Source organism: Acartia tonsa, chromosome 14, assembly GCF_053477335.1.
Source record: "Acartia tonsa isolate MP-2025a chromosome 14, ASM5347733v1, whole genome shotgun sequence".
NCBI classification, from domain to species: Eukaryota; Metazoa; Arthropoda; class Copepoda; order Calanoida; family Acartiidae; genus Acartia; species Acartia tonsa.
Window position 1 is genome coordinate 33913920 of NC_137273.1, and position 16663 is coordinate 33930582.

The following is a 16663-nucleotide window of genomic DNA, read 5'->3' on the forward strand; positions in this document are numbered from 1 at the left end:
TGGCTCGGTTTCGGTTTTTATTACCCGGTTTTAACTTTTCAACAAATAAAAATAACAGTTTACGTCATTAGTAAGGGTTTGAGCCACCCTAATAACCCTAGTAATCTCTATAGGTGTCACCCAATAGTTTTATGCTCGTTTTCTGATATGTAACACCCAAATTTTATATGTCCTTTTTGTGTAGTGTGTGTCTTTTAAAACTTCGAGCAACGGGTTTTTTTACCCGAAAACGGCGGCACCTATAGCCGAAACACTAAATTTGAAATAAATCGCTTCGTATTATACTTGTAGCTCTATAGATTACATGAGGTTGTGTAGTTGTCAATTTCGGATCGTATCAAAGTTCTAAAAAGTGTTCATCTCACTTTTGGCGTTCAAAAATTACATTTTTCAATTTTTGGTCGAAATAACCGGGTTTTTACAGCAAAACCGGGTTTTAACGCCGGCGGAAACCGCCCAAAACGGGTAATAATGCCTGGTTGGTATTTATGGCCGAGCCGAACCGGTTTTTTTTGCAACTTTCCTGTGCACGCCACTAGAGCAAAACAAAAAAATACGAATTCCGTTTGGACCATAATAAAGCTTCCCTGAGATTTTCAGCTCGATCGGCCCATAAAAGTGGCACTCGGCACTAATGGGTTAAAATAGGTTTTCCAAATATTTAAAGCATTTTACATAATTGTTTTATTTTCTATGCATAATTAAGTTTTTTTTAAAATCATTTCTCTTGAATGACCCTGTAGGAATATTGTTTATTAACAATAATATTCCCCAAAATAAAAAAGTACAATTTACTCTCTCTTTAACTAAGTTAAAACACCATAGAAAATCCCCCCATCATATTTAAAGCTGAATCATAACAAAATAAGACGTTTTTAATACAAAAATTCAATAACTAATAGGAGTTTAATAGTTATCATAACTCTTAATATAAATAGGATAACAAAACATGCAACATGCTAACTAAACTAAAAACATGCATAAAACATTTTTTTATATAATTTTAGTTGTATTTATACTTTAATTTCATGATTTATAACCAGTTGATTTATAACTAGAGGGTGAAATTGTTGAGTAGAAAAACCCACCACACATGATTATTTTTTTACTCAGATAAAAAATTTTGGGGGCAGGATAAAATATTTGTTTTTTTTTCTTGGGAGGGTTGAGGTACCTTAAGTAAATCTCAAATCTTACTAGAGATTACCAATAAAGAATTTAGTTTGATATCCATGTTAAAACAATAAAGGTAGTAAGAAAGAGAGGTAATGTCTGATTGAGCCAATAGGAGAATCGCATCGGTACATACATTTCATCTCATTGGTTGAAATTGTGTACACATTTTGTTACAAACGCATGTTTTTTTTTCATTTCATACATAGATAAAAGTCAAACAGAGGTGGATTCTTAAAAAAAAAGTTAGGCTGGCTACTCGCTGGTGAGGCAAAATTATTTTTGAGAAAAATCCTCCAAAATCGAATAAAAAAATTTACAAAAATTAAATAAAATCTTAAAAGGGTTATTAACATATTATTTTGTTTAATTTTTAATGTGCTTTTAGATATTTTTTCAAGTCTCTCATTTTTTAAGATTCAACATCAGCTTACTTTTGTCTGCTAGAAATGTTCCTTCATAGATTTGACGAAAAAAGGGTTCAGAATATGCTTCTATTCTTATATTTCTATTGTTTAAACACTGACAAACTTCCTCTTTATATAAGGATAACAGGGCAATTAGTTATATAATTCATCTGATCACACAAATCAGCCAATGGAATTTCAAATATAATAACTTTGTATACAAAGATATTGTGATAACCTTTGCACCATACATGGTTAAAGCATTAATAATAATGCAAATGTATATATTTAGAGATGTCAAACAGATAGGAAATAACAATCAATAATTATATCTGGTATTATGTGACACAAACAGATATAATTTTAGCACCAGAAATGCCTAGAAAAGCCAATAATTATTCCAGCTTTTGACAAAGGTATCATTGCATTAAATACAATTATATGATTTAAAAATATATATAAGTTTAAGAAGATAGCAACATGCTCAAACAATCTGTAATGTCTTATAGATATATAAAATTCATATTTTGTTTGTGAATTACCCTCTTGTATTTAAAGTTTATATGTATGTCTAAATACATTAAAAAAATGTGTCTTTAAAAATAATCACTCTAATTTCATTTTTAATCACAATTCTATGTTAAGGTAAATTTTCATTTGTCTACATATCCTATGTAAGATTAGCAGACAGAAGTAACCAATAATATGACAAAACTAGGTTGAGGAAAAGTGTAAAATAAGATTGGAAGAGTCTCTATAGCACCTTTGTAGTAATATCGGAGTGAGGAGCTCATTGCTAAATGGAAGTATCTAGAGGACTATCTTCTAGTATAAAGCTGCATCATCCCAAGTATATCTGCAATACCCTCTGGACCAAACTAGTCCACTCTACACAATCTTTAGGGTGGTTCAAATACATAGCCACCATTTTTTCTCAGATTACTTGATAGTCTAATATGACTTTTAGATTATAAGTTACATGGATTGTGTTATTGTTTTCTTCTTTTAAACAAGAATAATAAATCTAATCTAATCTAATTTGAATAAATTATTGTGTACTATTTGTTTTTTTAGTACTCCACTGCATATAAATGGTGTGTAAAACATCTAATTAGTTTAGTGGGGGTAATGATTTGCTGGGAATTATGTTGCAGTCCTTTTTTTCCTTCTGTTTCACTAATATGAGACTGCAGATCTGGTTAGTATCAAGGTTTTTGGGAGAAAACTTTCGTCATAATATTTGAGGATTTATGAAAAACATAATTTCTTGACATTAAGGTATCAATGTCAATTAATGATTAATAACCACTAAAATCTAAATGAGATACAGCAAATTCAAAAAGTATTGATTCTCTAATTTCTTTAGGTGAAGAAAGAAAAATACTTGTACTTTTCCAAATAAATAGGGTAATAATGACCAGAAATATTGTAAAAACTTTGTTTTCACATTGTGAACTGAATGCAAAGTGTAAAAACTTTGTCTATTCTCTATTTGCAGCACTCTTCAGTGTGATCACACATGCTTTACCATGATATATGGGATATACTAGAGACAATATAAATTTGACTCATATCCTAAAGGGGAATGTTCCTTTTGTGAACAATCAATATTTATGGCTATCACTAAAGCTAAAAGGTAAATAATACATAACCAGTTCAAAATCTTGCAAATAATTTGTCTTTAAAATATCTTTTAATATAGAAGGTTACTACTTCCATTGCAACCATTTGAATATTAACCAACAAAGAACTATTTGAAATTCTATATAGAACATAAGCCTTTAACATGAAACCTCTTTTGTTACTGCGGACCTGAATTCCTGACAATATATATTCTCTAATGTCTAGAGTGTTTAGAACAATACATAACATGGAGAACTTGGGTAAAAACTTATGACCTTCATTATTAATTGAATATATGAGATAAACTCTAATTTCATTGATATCAGAACACTTTTTTTTACATGTTTTGACAGTAATAATGATTCATCATGGGATTATAGTCTGACTCAGTAAAGTTACCTAAGTAATAAGTACTAAGAGGGAATCTTTATAACTTTTTTACAAATCAGATATTGGATATAATCTGGTATTTCAGAGAATTACCCTTTCCTTTATAAATGATTATAGATAATATTAGTAAATAGTGTGGTCATGCAAATATCTAAGGTGCCACAGAATTAATTTATATCTACAGACAACATTTACATATAAGGGGCAACAAATATAAATATTATAGGGGCCCTAATTTACAATTTGATTTAATGTCAATAATGAATGTTAGTTTCTGGTGATTTTATGTGTTTGTACTTTGAATCTTTATAAAGAAGGTGTATCAACTTTTTTACTTTTTATTTAAGATAGCTAGCCGGTTCTTTTAGTAAGTAGTAGATGTAAAATTTTTCATAGAATTCAGATATGCAATCGGTTTTTTTGTAGACCTCTTATTTTTTAAGTAATTTAAGTTTTAAAAAAAAATAATTAAGTCGGTTTTAAGGTACTAAAACGCAACAAAATAAAAGAAGAAAATGGCCAGTATGAACAAAAATAGTAAGATCTTTAATTTGACACCTTACTTTTAAAATTCTGTTAAGTAATTATTGAAAAAATCTATTTTGTTAACCTCGGATTAATCAAAACTTTGAAATTAAAAATATCCTCTCACAGGCATAAAAAGTATGTGTTCATATATACTTTTAGAATGAGAAAAATAATACGAATCCATTCTAAGCAAAATTGAAAAACTTTTATAATACTAAAATAAAAAATATAAGTTTATTTTAAGAATCATAATTTTCGGCTTTAAAGGGTTAGCTTGAATAAAACCTGAACAAAACCTAAACAAAAGATAATGCAATGTAGCAGATATTTTTTAAACACAAGAAACAATTATGTATCTTAACTGCATTGTTTTGAAGTTTATAAACAGACTGAAGCATATTTGTTCATAATTTTTCATTCTTTACATGTTCTGTAATATCAATATATTTATTGTAGTATCTATTGTATATATTGTATGAACGTTCTCCTTTTTTTTGGCAATTCTATTGGTTAACTTTATAGGTTAAGCTTCGCGATTTGTCAATTTTCGCGATTTGTGATTTGCTAGTTTAGTAGTTACAATTCTTAAAATAAACTTTTTATTTTTTTTATTTTTTATTACAATTTTTTAAAACTTTTTCAATTTCGCTTAGAATGGATTCGTAATATTTTTCTGATTCTAAAGGTACATATGAACCCATATTTTTTATGTCTGTTTGATAAAATATTTAGGTTTAAAGTTTTTATTAAACCGAGATTAAAAAAATTGATTTTTTCAATAATTACTCAACAGAATTTTAAAAGTAAGGTGTCAAATTAAAGATCTTACTATTTTTGTTCATACTGGCCATTTTCTTCTTTTATTTTGTTGCGTTTTAGTACCTTAAAACCGACTTAATTATTTTTAAAAAAAACTTAAATTACTTAAAAAATAAGAGGTCTACAAAAAAACCGAGTGCATATCTAAATTCTATGAAAAATTTTACATCTACTACTTCTTTAGATTTTCCAATTGAGTACAGAAAACACTTTCTTAAGACCAGATTGTATTTTCAACTATTTTGTTGAAGGAGAAAAGAATCATTCATCAAAAGATGAATATTGAATATTTGTATTCTATGTAATTGTAGACACACTGGAAGAATGTACAATTTTCTTTTTCCCTTTCTCAGCTTATTCCATTATATTCTTTACCAATTGCTGCAGACTCTGTCTTATTATCAATCTTTATTAATACTCCACTGTCTTCTGGTCTGCTATTTTTTTCTGGGTCTACTATTTAGCAAAGCTACTCTATAATTTACTTTGTCGGTCTGTCCATTAGTCCAAAATGCTATGCTGAAAATATGATTATATCATCTGCTATTTGAGTTTGACTGCAGAATTTATTTGAACATGTACTCCTTTCCAAAGAGCATATAGTAAATAACTAAATTTGTCTGCCAGTCTTTCGAGCTTAAAACTAAAGACGAATAATTTTTCTTTGTAAAAGTTTCCTGGTTTTTTATCATTCTATCATTTTCTATTCATAAGCTCTTTTTAACTCTCTTTTTCTCTCTCTCTTTTCATGACCAATAAACATCTGCTTTACAACTCATTGTCTCTGGTTGTAAATCAATAATTTGTAAGCGCTTTGCTCCTTGTGGGCCTTTTCATCCTTGATTATTTAAATGATTATTTGTTCTTAAAATTATTTTTTGTGTGTAAATTCTATTTTCAAAGATTTTATTTTATTTAATCCTTTTTATTGGGGACAAAAATGCATGAACACGATACATTGAAATACATAGAATGCAATACAGCTGCAGAAATGTGCCAAAAAAGATTAGACTTTATGGTCTGAATTGTTGTTCTAGTGTAGAATGGTGTGCACTAATGCCATGTTATTCAAAGGCTTCTAAAAGAATGAATTTAGGGTGAATTTACTTTCCCACCAAAAAAAAAATATAAAAAAAATTTAGACCCAAGTTTTGTAAACAGACTAAAATTTCTTTACTTAATTAACAAAAAATATTTTTTTAATTGAAATTTATTGAACTCCAGCCACCAAACAAGTTTTTATTATTTGTAAGACCTATTGTGAGAAATAGCAAAATACTATGGAAATTTTCTAACAGAATAAATAAATATGTATGCATGTATATAAAATTTTATGCTTTGCAAAATAAAAACAAAATCTTGAATATTTTATTTTTCGCATGCATTTTTTGTAAAACTTTTGTGAACAATGATAAAGTATTTAAAAGAAAAAATACACTTTGTTAATTCTATAGTTAGAAAACAATTAGTCAATATTAAAAGGTTTTGAATGATTTTTCCAATTGTAAGTGAAAATATTGGCATCAGAACATTCTTCAAAAATTATTTGGGCACATTTCTGACTTTACCCAATCCTTTTAATGATGAGAAATTATGTAAAATCTTTTTGGTAATTGTTTGTCATCCATTATTATGTATTATAATAAATTTAAAAAGTAATATAACCTGTAAAACCCTATTTTAATTCTTAAGACTCAGACAAATATGACAAGTACAAAAGCAAAAAATACATCCATTTTTCATCATGCAAAAAAAGCCGAGGGTTTTATTTCTGGTTAGCGCGCGTTTTTGCATTTGGTTGTTGTCTACCTTGTTTGTACAGGTAGGCCGCACGGATACGAGCATAGTCTTGGTGGCCGGCGGCAGCGGCCAGGCCGTGGCCAGGAGGGCCAGCAAGGCCGCCAAGGTGACCAATGTGGTCGTGTGCACCCCGAACTGAAATGGAATGGAAAGCCCAATTTATTTGTGTTTGTAACCTATTTTCTTTTATAATTCTAATACTATTTTTTTCAATTTTTAATATGGAAAATGCAAATTATAGGTTAATATTATTATATGTATAATTACTAAAATAGTTTTAAACATCTATCGCCCGTTAAGGAAATAGCAATTAATTTCGACCTCTGCAAACATGTAGTTTAAACTACAAAATATCTTTTATTATCCCTTCTTTAAAAATAAATATTTTACTTTTTTTTTTTAGAGAATTTAAAGTTTAGTAATTAGAATACCATATTTTTATGTGGCTTAAAACAATTCAAAGTCTTGAGTTTGATTTGAAAAACAAAAAAATCAAAGGTTGCTTTTAGAGATATCATATACTTTAGAAAATGTTTTAAGAAATATTATTTGTATAATAATTTTCAAGTTACTACTCTAGAAAATATCTATAAAGCAATCTTTAAAGCAACTAGGTTAATAAAATTATATGAAAAACCTAAATGTAAGATGTCTATAATCTGTTTATTTAGAATTTTAAGAAGAATAGCGCATTTTTTTGTATGGAAAGGTTGCAAAATGTTTGATTTCTGGAAAAAGTATTTGGGCGGTTTCCCTTAAAAATTGTCTAGCGACTACATTAATCCCACCTTCTTATCTTAAAAGAATGGGTGGGTGAGTTATCTTATTATTAGGTACAGAATAGCCTTACAGGGCTGGGGCATCTCAGTGTAAGGCATATTTAACAACCCTTTACAATTTATTTTATATAAAAAATTCTAGGGGGGGGGGGGGGCGAGGGGTGGTCATTAAGCACTTTAAAGAGAAAGTATCAGCTTCATTTTAGACGATAAAAATTCGATTCTAAACCTTTATTTTATAGAAGTTTCCCACAGAAACTGTAATTTATTTACCTCCTATGACACCCCCCAACACCAAATTGAAACTTTAAAATTTGATGAATTATTTACGTATCTGCGACCAACATTAACTATACCAAACTGAAAAATATACAATGACCGAGCCAACAAAAAAAAAGAAATTTTGTACATATCGAACATACATACATATTGAACAGAACCGGTTTTCATCCCGAAAAATGATTCGGATTGGCATATCATATTTATTAAATTTTTAGACGGTTAGACCTAACCAAAGCGTTTGATAGAAAACTAACTTTTGCAACCTTTCTTTAGCGCATGACTTATAAACCAGGGATGGAAGGATTAGACATCTCTGTATAATCATAATATCTTTTTCATGTTAATCCTTGAATCTACGCACCATTCCTATAGAGTGAGGGGGGGGGGGACTTGGTAATTGATATAATAGCCTAAATCCAGCCCGGTAATGAAGAGATAAAATTAATTGAATGAGATCTTGCTTGAAAAACATCCATTTGCTTTAAAGTATCTATTTTCACTATTTTCTCGGGTATTAAAGAAAATAGCCTAAATCCCATAATCATTTAGGCCATCAACTTTCGAAATCTTTGGCTTCATAGATAATCTTATTACTTTATAAGGAGGCATTGTAAAATTGACTTAAAAGCCCCTAGAAAGAGATGTCTAATCGCCGCCATCACTGAGATCATATAAAACATGTATAAATATAACTAAACCTCACCGAGAGTGGAGCCATGAAGTAGAGAAGAGGTGGGGATAGGGTCGTACTTTTTACTCGGCGACCCTGTTTTGCCCTGAAAAATAAAATAGTAATGAATATTGAGAAATTTTTGGCATTTTCATTGAAAGAAAATAGCTGTGTGTATGCAGTGCTGGATCTTTAAATCATTTTAGTGGTGATCCAGATCGGGGTGAGCCGAATTTCAGCCAATTACAGCGCGGCATTTCATAAAATGCTGTGCTCTCATTGGTGGAAATTTGGCTCACCACTAAAATAATTTAAAGGTCCAGCTCAGGGTTGTAAGGGATAGAGTAATGGAAGAAAAACTATTATTTGCAAAAAAGAATTATTTATTATGTCAAAATGGATTTTAAAAAAACGAAACTTATTTTTTACTGATGAATAGTTAGTTTTTCTTCCAATGGACTATCCTCACTCCCTGTGTATTTATAGTTAAGTAAAGGATTTTCTTAGATTTTAGGATTCTTAAGGAATGGACCATAAATAGATTTAAACCAGTATGATGGATAACATGTGTTAGGATAAGTTTGCCATCCATCTTAAACCAAAATCGAATGGGTTATATTACAGACAATGAGAATGGGTTTAATGAAGACGAAGAAAGTCCTTCAAAAAATCAGCAAGTTACGTCATTTTTAGGTGTTTTCTTTCCCACTTGATTTTTATGACGTCATTGAGGGACTTTCTTCGTCTTCAATTATATTTTTTCAGTCAGGGGGGTGGATATACCCCCCTTGGCTTAGATAGGGGGTGTGTCAGGGGAAAGTAGACCCCTATAATTTAAAAAAAAAATTTCCTGTGTATCTTAATTTTAAAGAAAAACTTGAAATCCTTTACTTTACTAACATTTTTTGTGTGTTGTATTTCAATAAAAATAATTAGATAAGTAAAGGAGTCTATAGTTCATTCCATTATCATTATTTAGACTAATTTACTTATAAAATTATCTTTATTTCATGTAAAGAGGACAGTGGTAACCTTAATCTTAAAAAGACTGATTTTTTCCTTGTCTAAAATGATGATTAAGGTTTTACTTTCCGTTTTGTTTAAACAAAAAATTCAGGCGATGAAAAACTTATTTATAAATCAATGACTGTGCTTCACTCCTTGTAAAAAATAAAAAAAGTTTTTCTAGTCAATGCGGGAAGCTCTAACCCTGCTTACAGACTTATATTAACCTAACCTACAATAAGAATAAAAATAAGGTACTACAAAATTTTTTAAAAAGTTGTTTCATCGTCTGAAGAATAATATTTTTTCATCCACGGAAGAAAAGTTCACAAGACATAGAAAATCCACGGGAATTTCTGGAAGACGAAAAAAGTACCTCAACAGAATATGACGTCATACGATAAAATAACCAATAAAAGGCCAGTATAAATCTTACCATTGGTCAATTACAGTGTATACTGGCCTCTCATTGGTTATTTTAACGTATGACGTAATAATCTGTTGAGGGACTGAAATCGTCTTCGAATTTCAGGGATATTTAACATCAAGATTTTATTGCAGTCGTTGCCAACAGCTTTGGAAATATAGAAATGGATAAATAAAATCTTCAGATGTAATATCCCCTTTCCCTCAATCACAAAACACACAAAGACGTCATTTAATAAAAAATAGGCGTGTCAAAAATTTGCATGATGAAAATATAATTTTTATATCGAAAACTGTACATTCACATGGATCTTACGGGATAATACATTGAACGATTAATTGATAAAAAAGATCATTTATAAAAAAAACTCTCTAAATTAAAATTGTTGGTTAATAAATTAACTCCTACTAGTTTTAAACCCACAAATCAAGATTTGAAAAAAAGTAACAGAAGTCCTTGGGCCAAAATAGAAAGATTTTATGGTTTAATTAATATTCGAATATAAAGAGTTCTTTTTTATTTTTATTTTAACCATGTAGATTTTAGACACGCCATTATAGTTTTTGGGCTTAGTCCTTTTCGTGGCAACGCCCCTTAGGGGGCGATTCATCGTATTTTAACAGTAGCTTTTCTCCTCTGCGGGGGGCTCTAACACTGTTGGGCAATCACCTAAACTAACCTAACGTGACCTAACCTAACCTAAAATAGCCTATAAAAAGCTACTAAGAAATTACGACGAATCGCCCATTAAGAGGCGTTGCCACGAAAGGAACTATACCCAAGTTTTTTTTTGATTCATAGTTTTTATTAAAATGTGTAGTTCATCGACAATGTATAACATTTCATTATTTTATGAAAAAATATTTTTAAAAAAATTATCATGGACGTTACAGCGCAACAAATTCGGAGTAGAGTCAATTGCCTTAGGCGTTTAAATGTAAGGACCCTAGGTATAGAGTAGCTGTTCTACGAAAAAATAAATGAAATGTTATTTATAGATACTTAAATTCTCTAATAACTGTGCCTCCTAAATTTAATATTTGTGTTCGCTTCGCGCGTTTTCGAACTTATGGCAATAAATGGAAATTTTTGTTCTCTACTCATTAATAATATATCTACTCAAGAAAAGTACTCAGAATTTGATTCTTTATTTCCATTTTTTCATAAATATTTATAATATATATGAAGAATATTATAAAATTGTGTATACATGCATTTATTAGCAGGAATTACAGATAAAGTAGCCAAGAAAAAAGGGGGATTTAAATTTTTTCGGACACCAATTTTTGCCCTTTTTTAATTGTCGAATTAGGACGTTCAATAGTAGTAAAGCTTTGTGTTTTGCTAAATAAAAGTAAACTAGCGATTGCGCCAATAAATCTAAAGGCCCTGTATTCAATGGGGTAAAAAGGGTAAAGAAATATAGCCAAGAAATAGCTTAAATAAGTCTAAAAATATATTAGCCTTAAACCATCCCGGGACCTATGTAAAGCTCCCCTAAAAATAAAAACTCGATTAATTAAGTAATTAATGAAATTTTAACTGCAGTTGTTTTTACTTATTTTTTTGTAATTCTATTAGTTTAGTAGTCAAATATAGCAAAATTTTCTTATTTTGAAATATATCAGTCTTTTTACGCAAAGCCTTTGCAAACATTCCGTAAAAGTAACAAAATGTATTTCTATCTGTGTGTAACAAAGAATCATCCATGCCTGTGAACCGATATGGTTCTCCTTTACATTGGAGATTCGTTTAGGTCCAGAGAATCCTCCAAGGAATAAATCTCTTAGAGAAAACTAGAAAACTGTACCCACAAAATCTTTTTTTACTTTTTCTTTAAAAACTAAAATCGAAAATAAGGGGGAAATTGTGTCTTCGCTCACATTTGTGCTAAATATTTTCATCCTTGTTTTCCAACTAGGCTTACAAATAAAAAATGTTTGTAACATGATGTATGCTTACAAATGCATAAGCTTCCAGGGATAAAGGGATAGGACAAAGGGCTAAATATTCACCATTATTTAGGGATCTTAAGGGATAATACAATGGACAATAAAGTGATATACATCCCCAATGATTACATTAAAAATACCCGTCCTGTGGATTGAAATTATTGGTTAAAAGTTTGGACACTACTACGTTTAAACTGGCCAATAAAAAAAAGTACTAGTATAATTTACAGTCTAATGTCACCTCGTTGCCTGCCGCTACCCCAATTATGCTAAACAAAGTTATCAATTTTGTTGATTATAATCATGTAATTGTAAATCAATTTATTATTCATTGTCTTATCCCTTCAGATCCCTGTAAGTATGCATGGATAGTTGGATGCAAAAAAAGAATAGGCCTACAAAATGCAGGTTGTAAAAAATATGTTTCTACAGATTATACAATTTGTGGCTTCGCCACCACTAGCTCCTAGGATTTATGTCTGTATTGGAAAGGAAGCGTTCCTTGAGTCTTTGTGTCGTGCACTTAATGAAAATTCCTATGCCCATTAATCCTTACTCTGAAAATCAGCGACGACGACATTTCCTCCAGAGATACCTCCCAGAGTGCGGCATTCTCAGTGAGACGAGTTTTGTTTTGTCCATTACCCATAGTGTTTTTTTTTTTATTTCTTTACAACATTTTTATTTGTCGGGTGAGTTTCTCACTACCACAACCCCAAGAAAGGGTGATGTAATATGTTTCCTCAAATTAAATAGCCATAAACCTGTCCTATTCTTATACTATACTTATCTGAAAATTATGAAGCAATCGGTCCAACTGTTTATGAGATTTTACTGGACAGAAATACAGACAGACAGTAATCTGTTACTGTAGTATACAAGCTTTAATTTTCATTTTAATTATCAAGAAAAAATATTTTCAATAGTAGCAAATCAAAATAAAATATGTTAAACAAATTTTTTATTCATTCTAACAATTAATATTTATTAGAGCAATTGTCAGTTTTAAAATCGGGTTAAGTTTCAATCTATAAAAGCCTTTTTAAGAAAATAAAAAAAAAACCAAGAAACTTTTACAAAACGAATTATGATTTTATAGATGAACTAAAGAATGACAGAAAAAAAATAATTGTACACTGGATTCTTTTTGAAAAAAATTTCAATATCTTTTGTACCCGCGTTTACCCCTAGATGTAACTGACTGACGAACAGACAGACATTTTTGAATATGAAGTGGTTTCGCTACTAAAAAAGTTAGCGCATTTTTTTCCCTGTTTTGATCGAGGGGACATTTGTTAAAAGTTGTATTGACCTGACTTGTGAAGTTTTAATGATATATTTAACCTACCATCACATACATACTAATTAGTTTTATATAATAAAAGATCAGCACCTCCCCCCCCCACTCAAATAAAAAAAGTGTTTATAAAGTAAGGCAGTTTACCTCCAATATTTTTTTTTGGGGGGGGGGGGAATTAAAACCCCGTAAAAATAGTTTTGGACATTTTAACATATCAGGTAAATTTAGGACATAGTTTTCTAAGAGTCTATATAGTACCTTCTTAAAATATTTCACGGGGAGGGGGGGAGGGTTAGACAGCTGAGATTTTGAGTGAAGAATCCCTGTACTAATGAACATCCAGTTTATATTTTACTTGGTCCGTCTGTCTCTCGGTCATGTTACAAAGACATATATGTACAATTATAATTCAAGGTTTTTTCTCCCCCTCTTTTCTATTATTACTGAATATCTGTCCTATATTTCACGTTAATTCATTTTTTGTCATTCTTTTTATGAATTACCCAAAAATATACAATTTTGTACTTTGTATAAGATATTTCAAAATAAAATGTTCCAAAACTTAAATTTAATTAAAAAGTTTGTTATCATGTATTGAGAAAAAAAGTTATAAGAGAAAGAATTTGAAACTTTGTTATTACAGTTTCAATTGAGCAACGTTGACAAGGACAGCTTTTATTTTAATTTTATTACAAGCGGAGCAAGTTTAATTCAAAGTTCTCAAGTTATTGCATTGTATACTATACAGTTTTCCGCAGATAAAAAAATTTGTTCTTGTTTGTGAGCCTGAGCCATTGATACATAAGATTCCAAAACAAGAATTGAGGTGACTTTTGACTGTAAATTACACAGTTGACAAAAGTTTCACCACGTTATCTAATTTGTTTGCTGAAGAACTTTCCAACAGATAATTTTAATATACAAAAGGGTAATTTTGTAATTATCATTGGGGATCTTATATATTTATTGTCTTATCCCTTTAGATCCCTGTGAAAAAAGGGATTTAATGAAACTTGAAATTAATGATTCAATTAGACATTATGAAAAGAGGATCTAATGAGAGCAATTTTATAACATTTTTAGTAGATACTCTATTACCTAGTCATCAATTACTTCAAACGGGCGGGGATGCTGTCCATCCATGACACTTTAACGCCATGGTCCAACAACCCAGGATAACCAAGGGGAGCTAAATGTCTCCTGGGGTATTAGGTTAAGTAACACCCATCAGACAACCAAACATTCTCTCTCATTTGTTAGAATTTGATGAGATCTTACATAATTTTTCATCCCTTTATCATCCATTGTCTTATCCATAGTAAACGTGTTCCACTTTAAATTTAAGTTAATCCCTAGAAATATTGTAAAATTCCCTGCGGGCAAGTAAGATATGAATAATACATCTTGTAATTTCAATTTAGGGTTTCCCCGACATTGGATTTAATTAAAGTGGAAAAGAATTTCATATATTTTAGGACAGGTAGGTAATGGACATTGGACTGTAAATAATACTGGTGCCCGAAGATTTAGAAACATGCTTTTTCATAATTGGGTGTCAGAAGGAAATATTTTCATCCATTATTGTCCTATCCCTTCGGAACTTTGGTTTTAATTAGGGTTGGACAGGATACTTTTTTTGGCCAGATACCGGATATCCGGCTGATTTCTAAGGCCGGATATCTGATTCCGGCCGGATATCTGGCCAACGTTGGATATCCGGAAAATTACCAGGTATCTGGATAGTTTCAAAATCCGGTTGGATATTGAACATGGCCGAATATCTGGCCCAACCCAAGTTTTAATGTATGTTTGTTTGACATTGATGACAAAATTGTAAAATCTTTTGAATGTCTGACTGAAATAAAATGCAAAATATTCAGTCCATTGTTATTAAATCCACTATGATATCAATATTCTGAAGCTATAAGACAGAGCTTAGTTCATAATATGCTGTGTAGTAACTTTATTAACTAAGTTATTTCACTTTAAGAATTTATATTAGCTCTACAAGAGTCAATGTACTTTCAAATTTGACTGCATTCGATTCAGTGATAAGACAATGGACGATAAATTGATATACAAACCCAGTGATATTTACAAAATTACCAATTGGTTAAATTACAAAAATATGATTTTTCTCTGCATCTGATTTTTGGAATACTAATTCCTAGGACAACAAGGAAAAATTTTAAAAGCGAAGCATCTCTATGATCAAATCCTGAAAATTTTATTATGTCCTCTTTGATATTTTAAACTGTAATAATGGATATATTATTACTTGGATCTTACACCAGATTTTCATGTTCTCTGATAAAGTGAAACTATAAAATCACGACCCCCCCCCCATCCAACCCCTTTACCTCATCATTTCCCTCCTACTGAATGAACAAACTGGCCAATAAATGATTTCCATATTAACAGCCTAAATTGACTACAATTTTTCTCCTGTCATAATATCCAGGTGTATCCTACATCCATTGATGGTATATGGATGAAAATCAAACAAAACCAGCCCAATGTTTGTTTAAGCAAATTCTTTTACGAATAAAGGCGGTGATTTCACACAAAGTCCCCACGTGAGCAATGACAGCCCCAACCCCCTTATTTTGAAATAAATTTAAAATACGAGTTAAGTGCAGGGTTTTAAGTTTGTTTTAAGTTATATTATGTATATTAGGGGTTTAAGTGCTTAACCTATGTATTATTTTTAGGTCTCTATAATGTTGCAAAATTTTTAAAACACTTGGTTTTACTGGCCCTCTATTAGTAATTTTATGAACTCATTCAGGGATCTAAAGGGATAAGACAGTTGTCCATAACTAAAGTTACATTTAAAATGAAGATAAACCAAATCATTTCTTTTGCACATAATTATTAGTGGTTCAATATTTTTGATACTAAAAAGTTAGATCCAATGAATCAAAAATTGAATACATTTTTTTACCTAACGAATAGGATAACGTGATTATAAAGCTTTGGTTACAAGTGTAATTTACATTCTAATGGAATATTTTGCGGATAAAGCAGAGAAAATTAAGAACTGATGACTAACAATCAAATAACTAATTCTGTTTTATGGCTTCATTTAAAGTTTTGTTGCAAATTAAATTTTTTATCAAAATTTTTTTTATGTTTTATTACATACTAGCGGTTTCGCCCATAGTCTCTAGGGGCTTTGCCCCAAAAGATGATAAAAAAAAGTTAAGGTTAAATTCGTAAAAAAATAAGAATATCTAAAATAAGGATATCTCCTACAAAAAAAGGACCAAGGATATCTCCTACAAAAAAAAAAAATTGGAAGGATTTTTTTGTTTTTGGGGGGGGGTGTGGGGGGTGTCCCACCCCCCAAGAAAATAGCATAAAACCACCACAGCACCAGTAGGTATATTCCCTGAAGAGCAGAATCCGATCGGTTCAGTGGTTACTGAGATCTTAAGCTTCAGACGGACGGACGGACGTACAGACGGACGGACGGACAGACATCAAGCTACTTTGTATTATAGATATA

General features: G+C 30.4%; 1 protein-coding gene across 4 annotated transcripts in view; it reads right to left on the reverse strand.

The window, feature by feature from the left end:
* Positions 1 to 16663, reverse strand: part of LOC145306500 (uncharacterized) — a 228822-nt gene that overhangs the window by 36095 nt on the left and 176064 nt on the right. For all 4 annotated transcript variants that reach the window (XM_080148635.1, XM_080148634.1, XM_080148631.1 and 1 more), the window contains 2 exons: positions 8505 to 8577; positions 6750 to 6875 (listed from right to left, as the gene is read on the reverse strand). In XM_080148635.1, coding sequence (XP_080004761.1) covers positions 6750 to 6875; positions 8505 to 8577 — 199 coding nt within the window. The remainder of the gene's footprint in view (positions 1 to 6749; positions 6876 to 8504; positions 8578 to 16663) is intronic.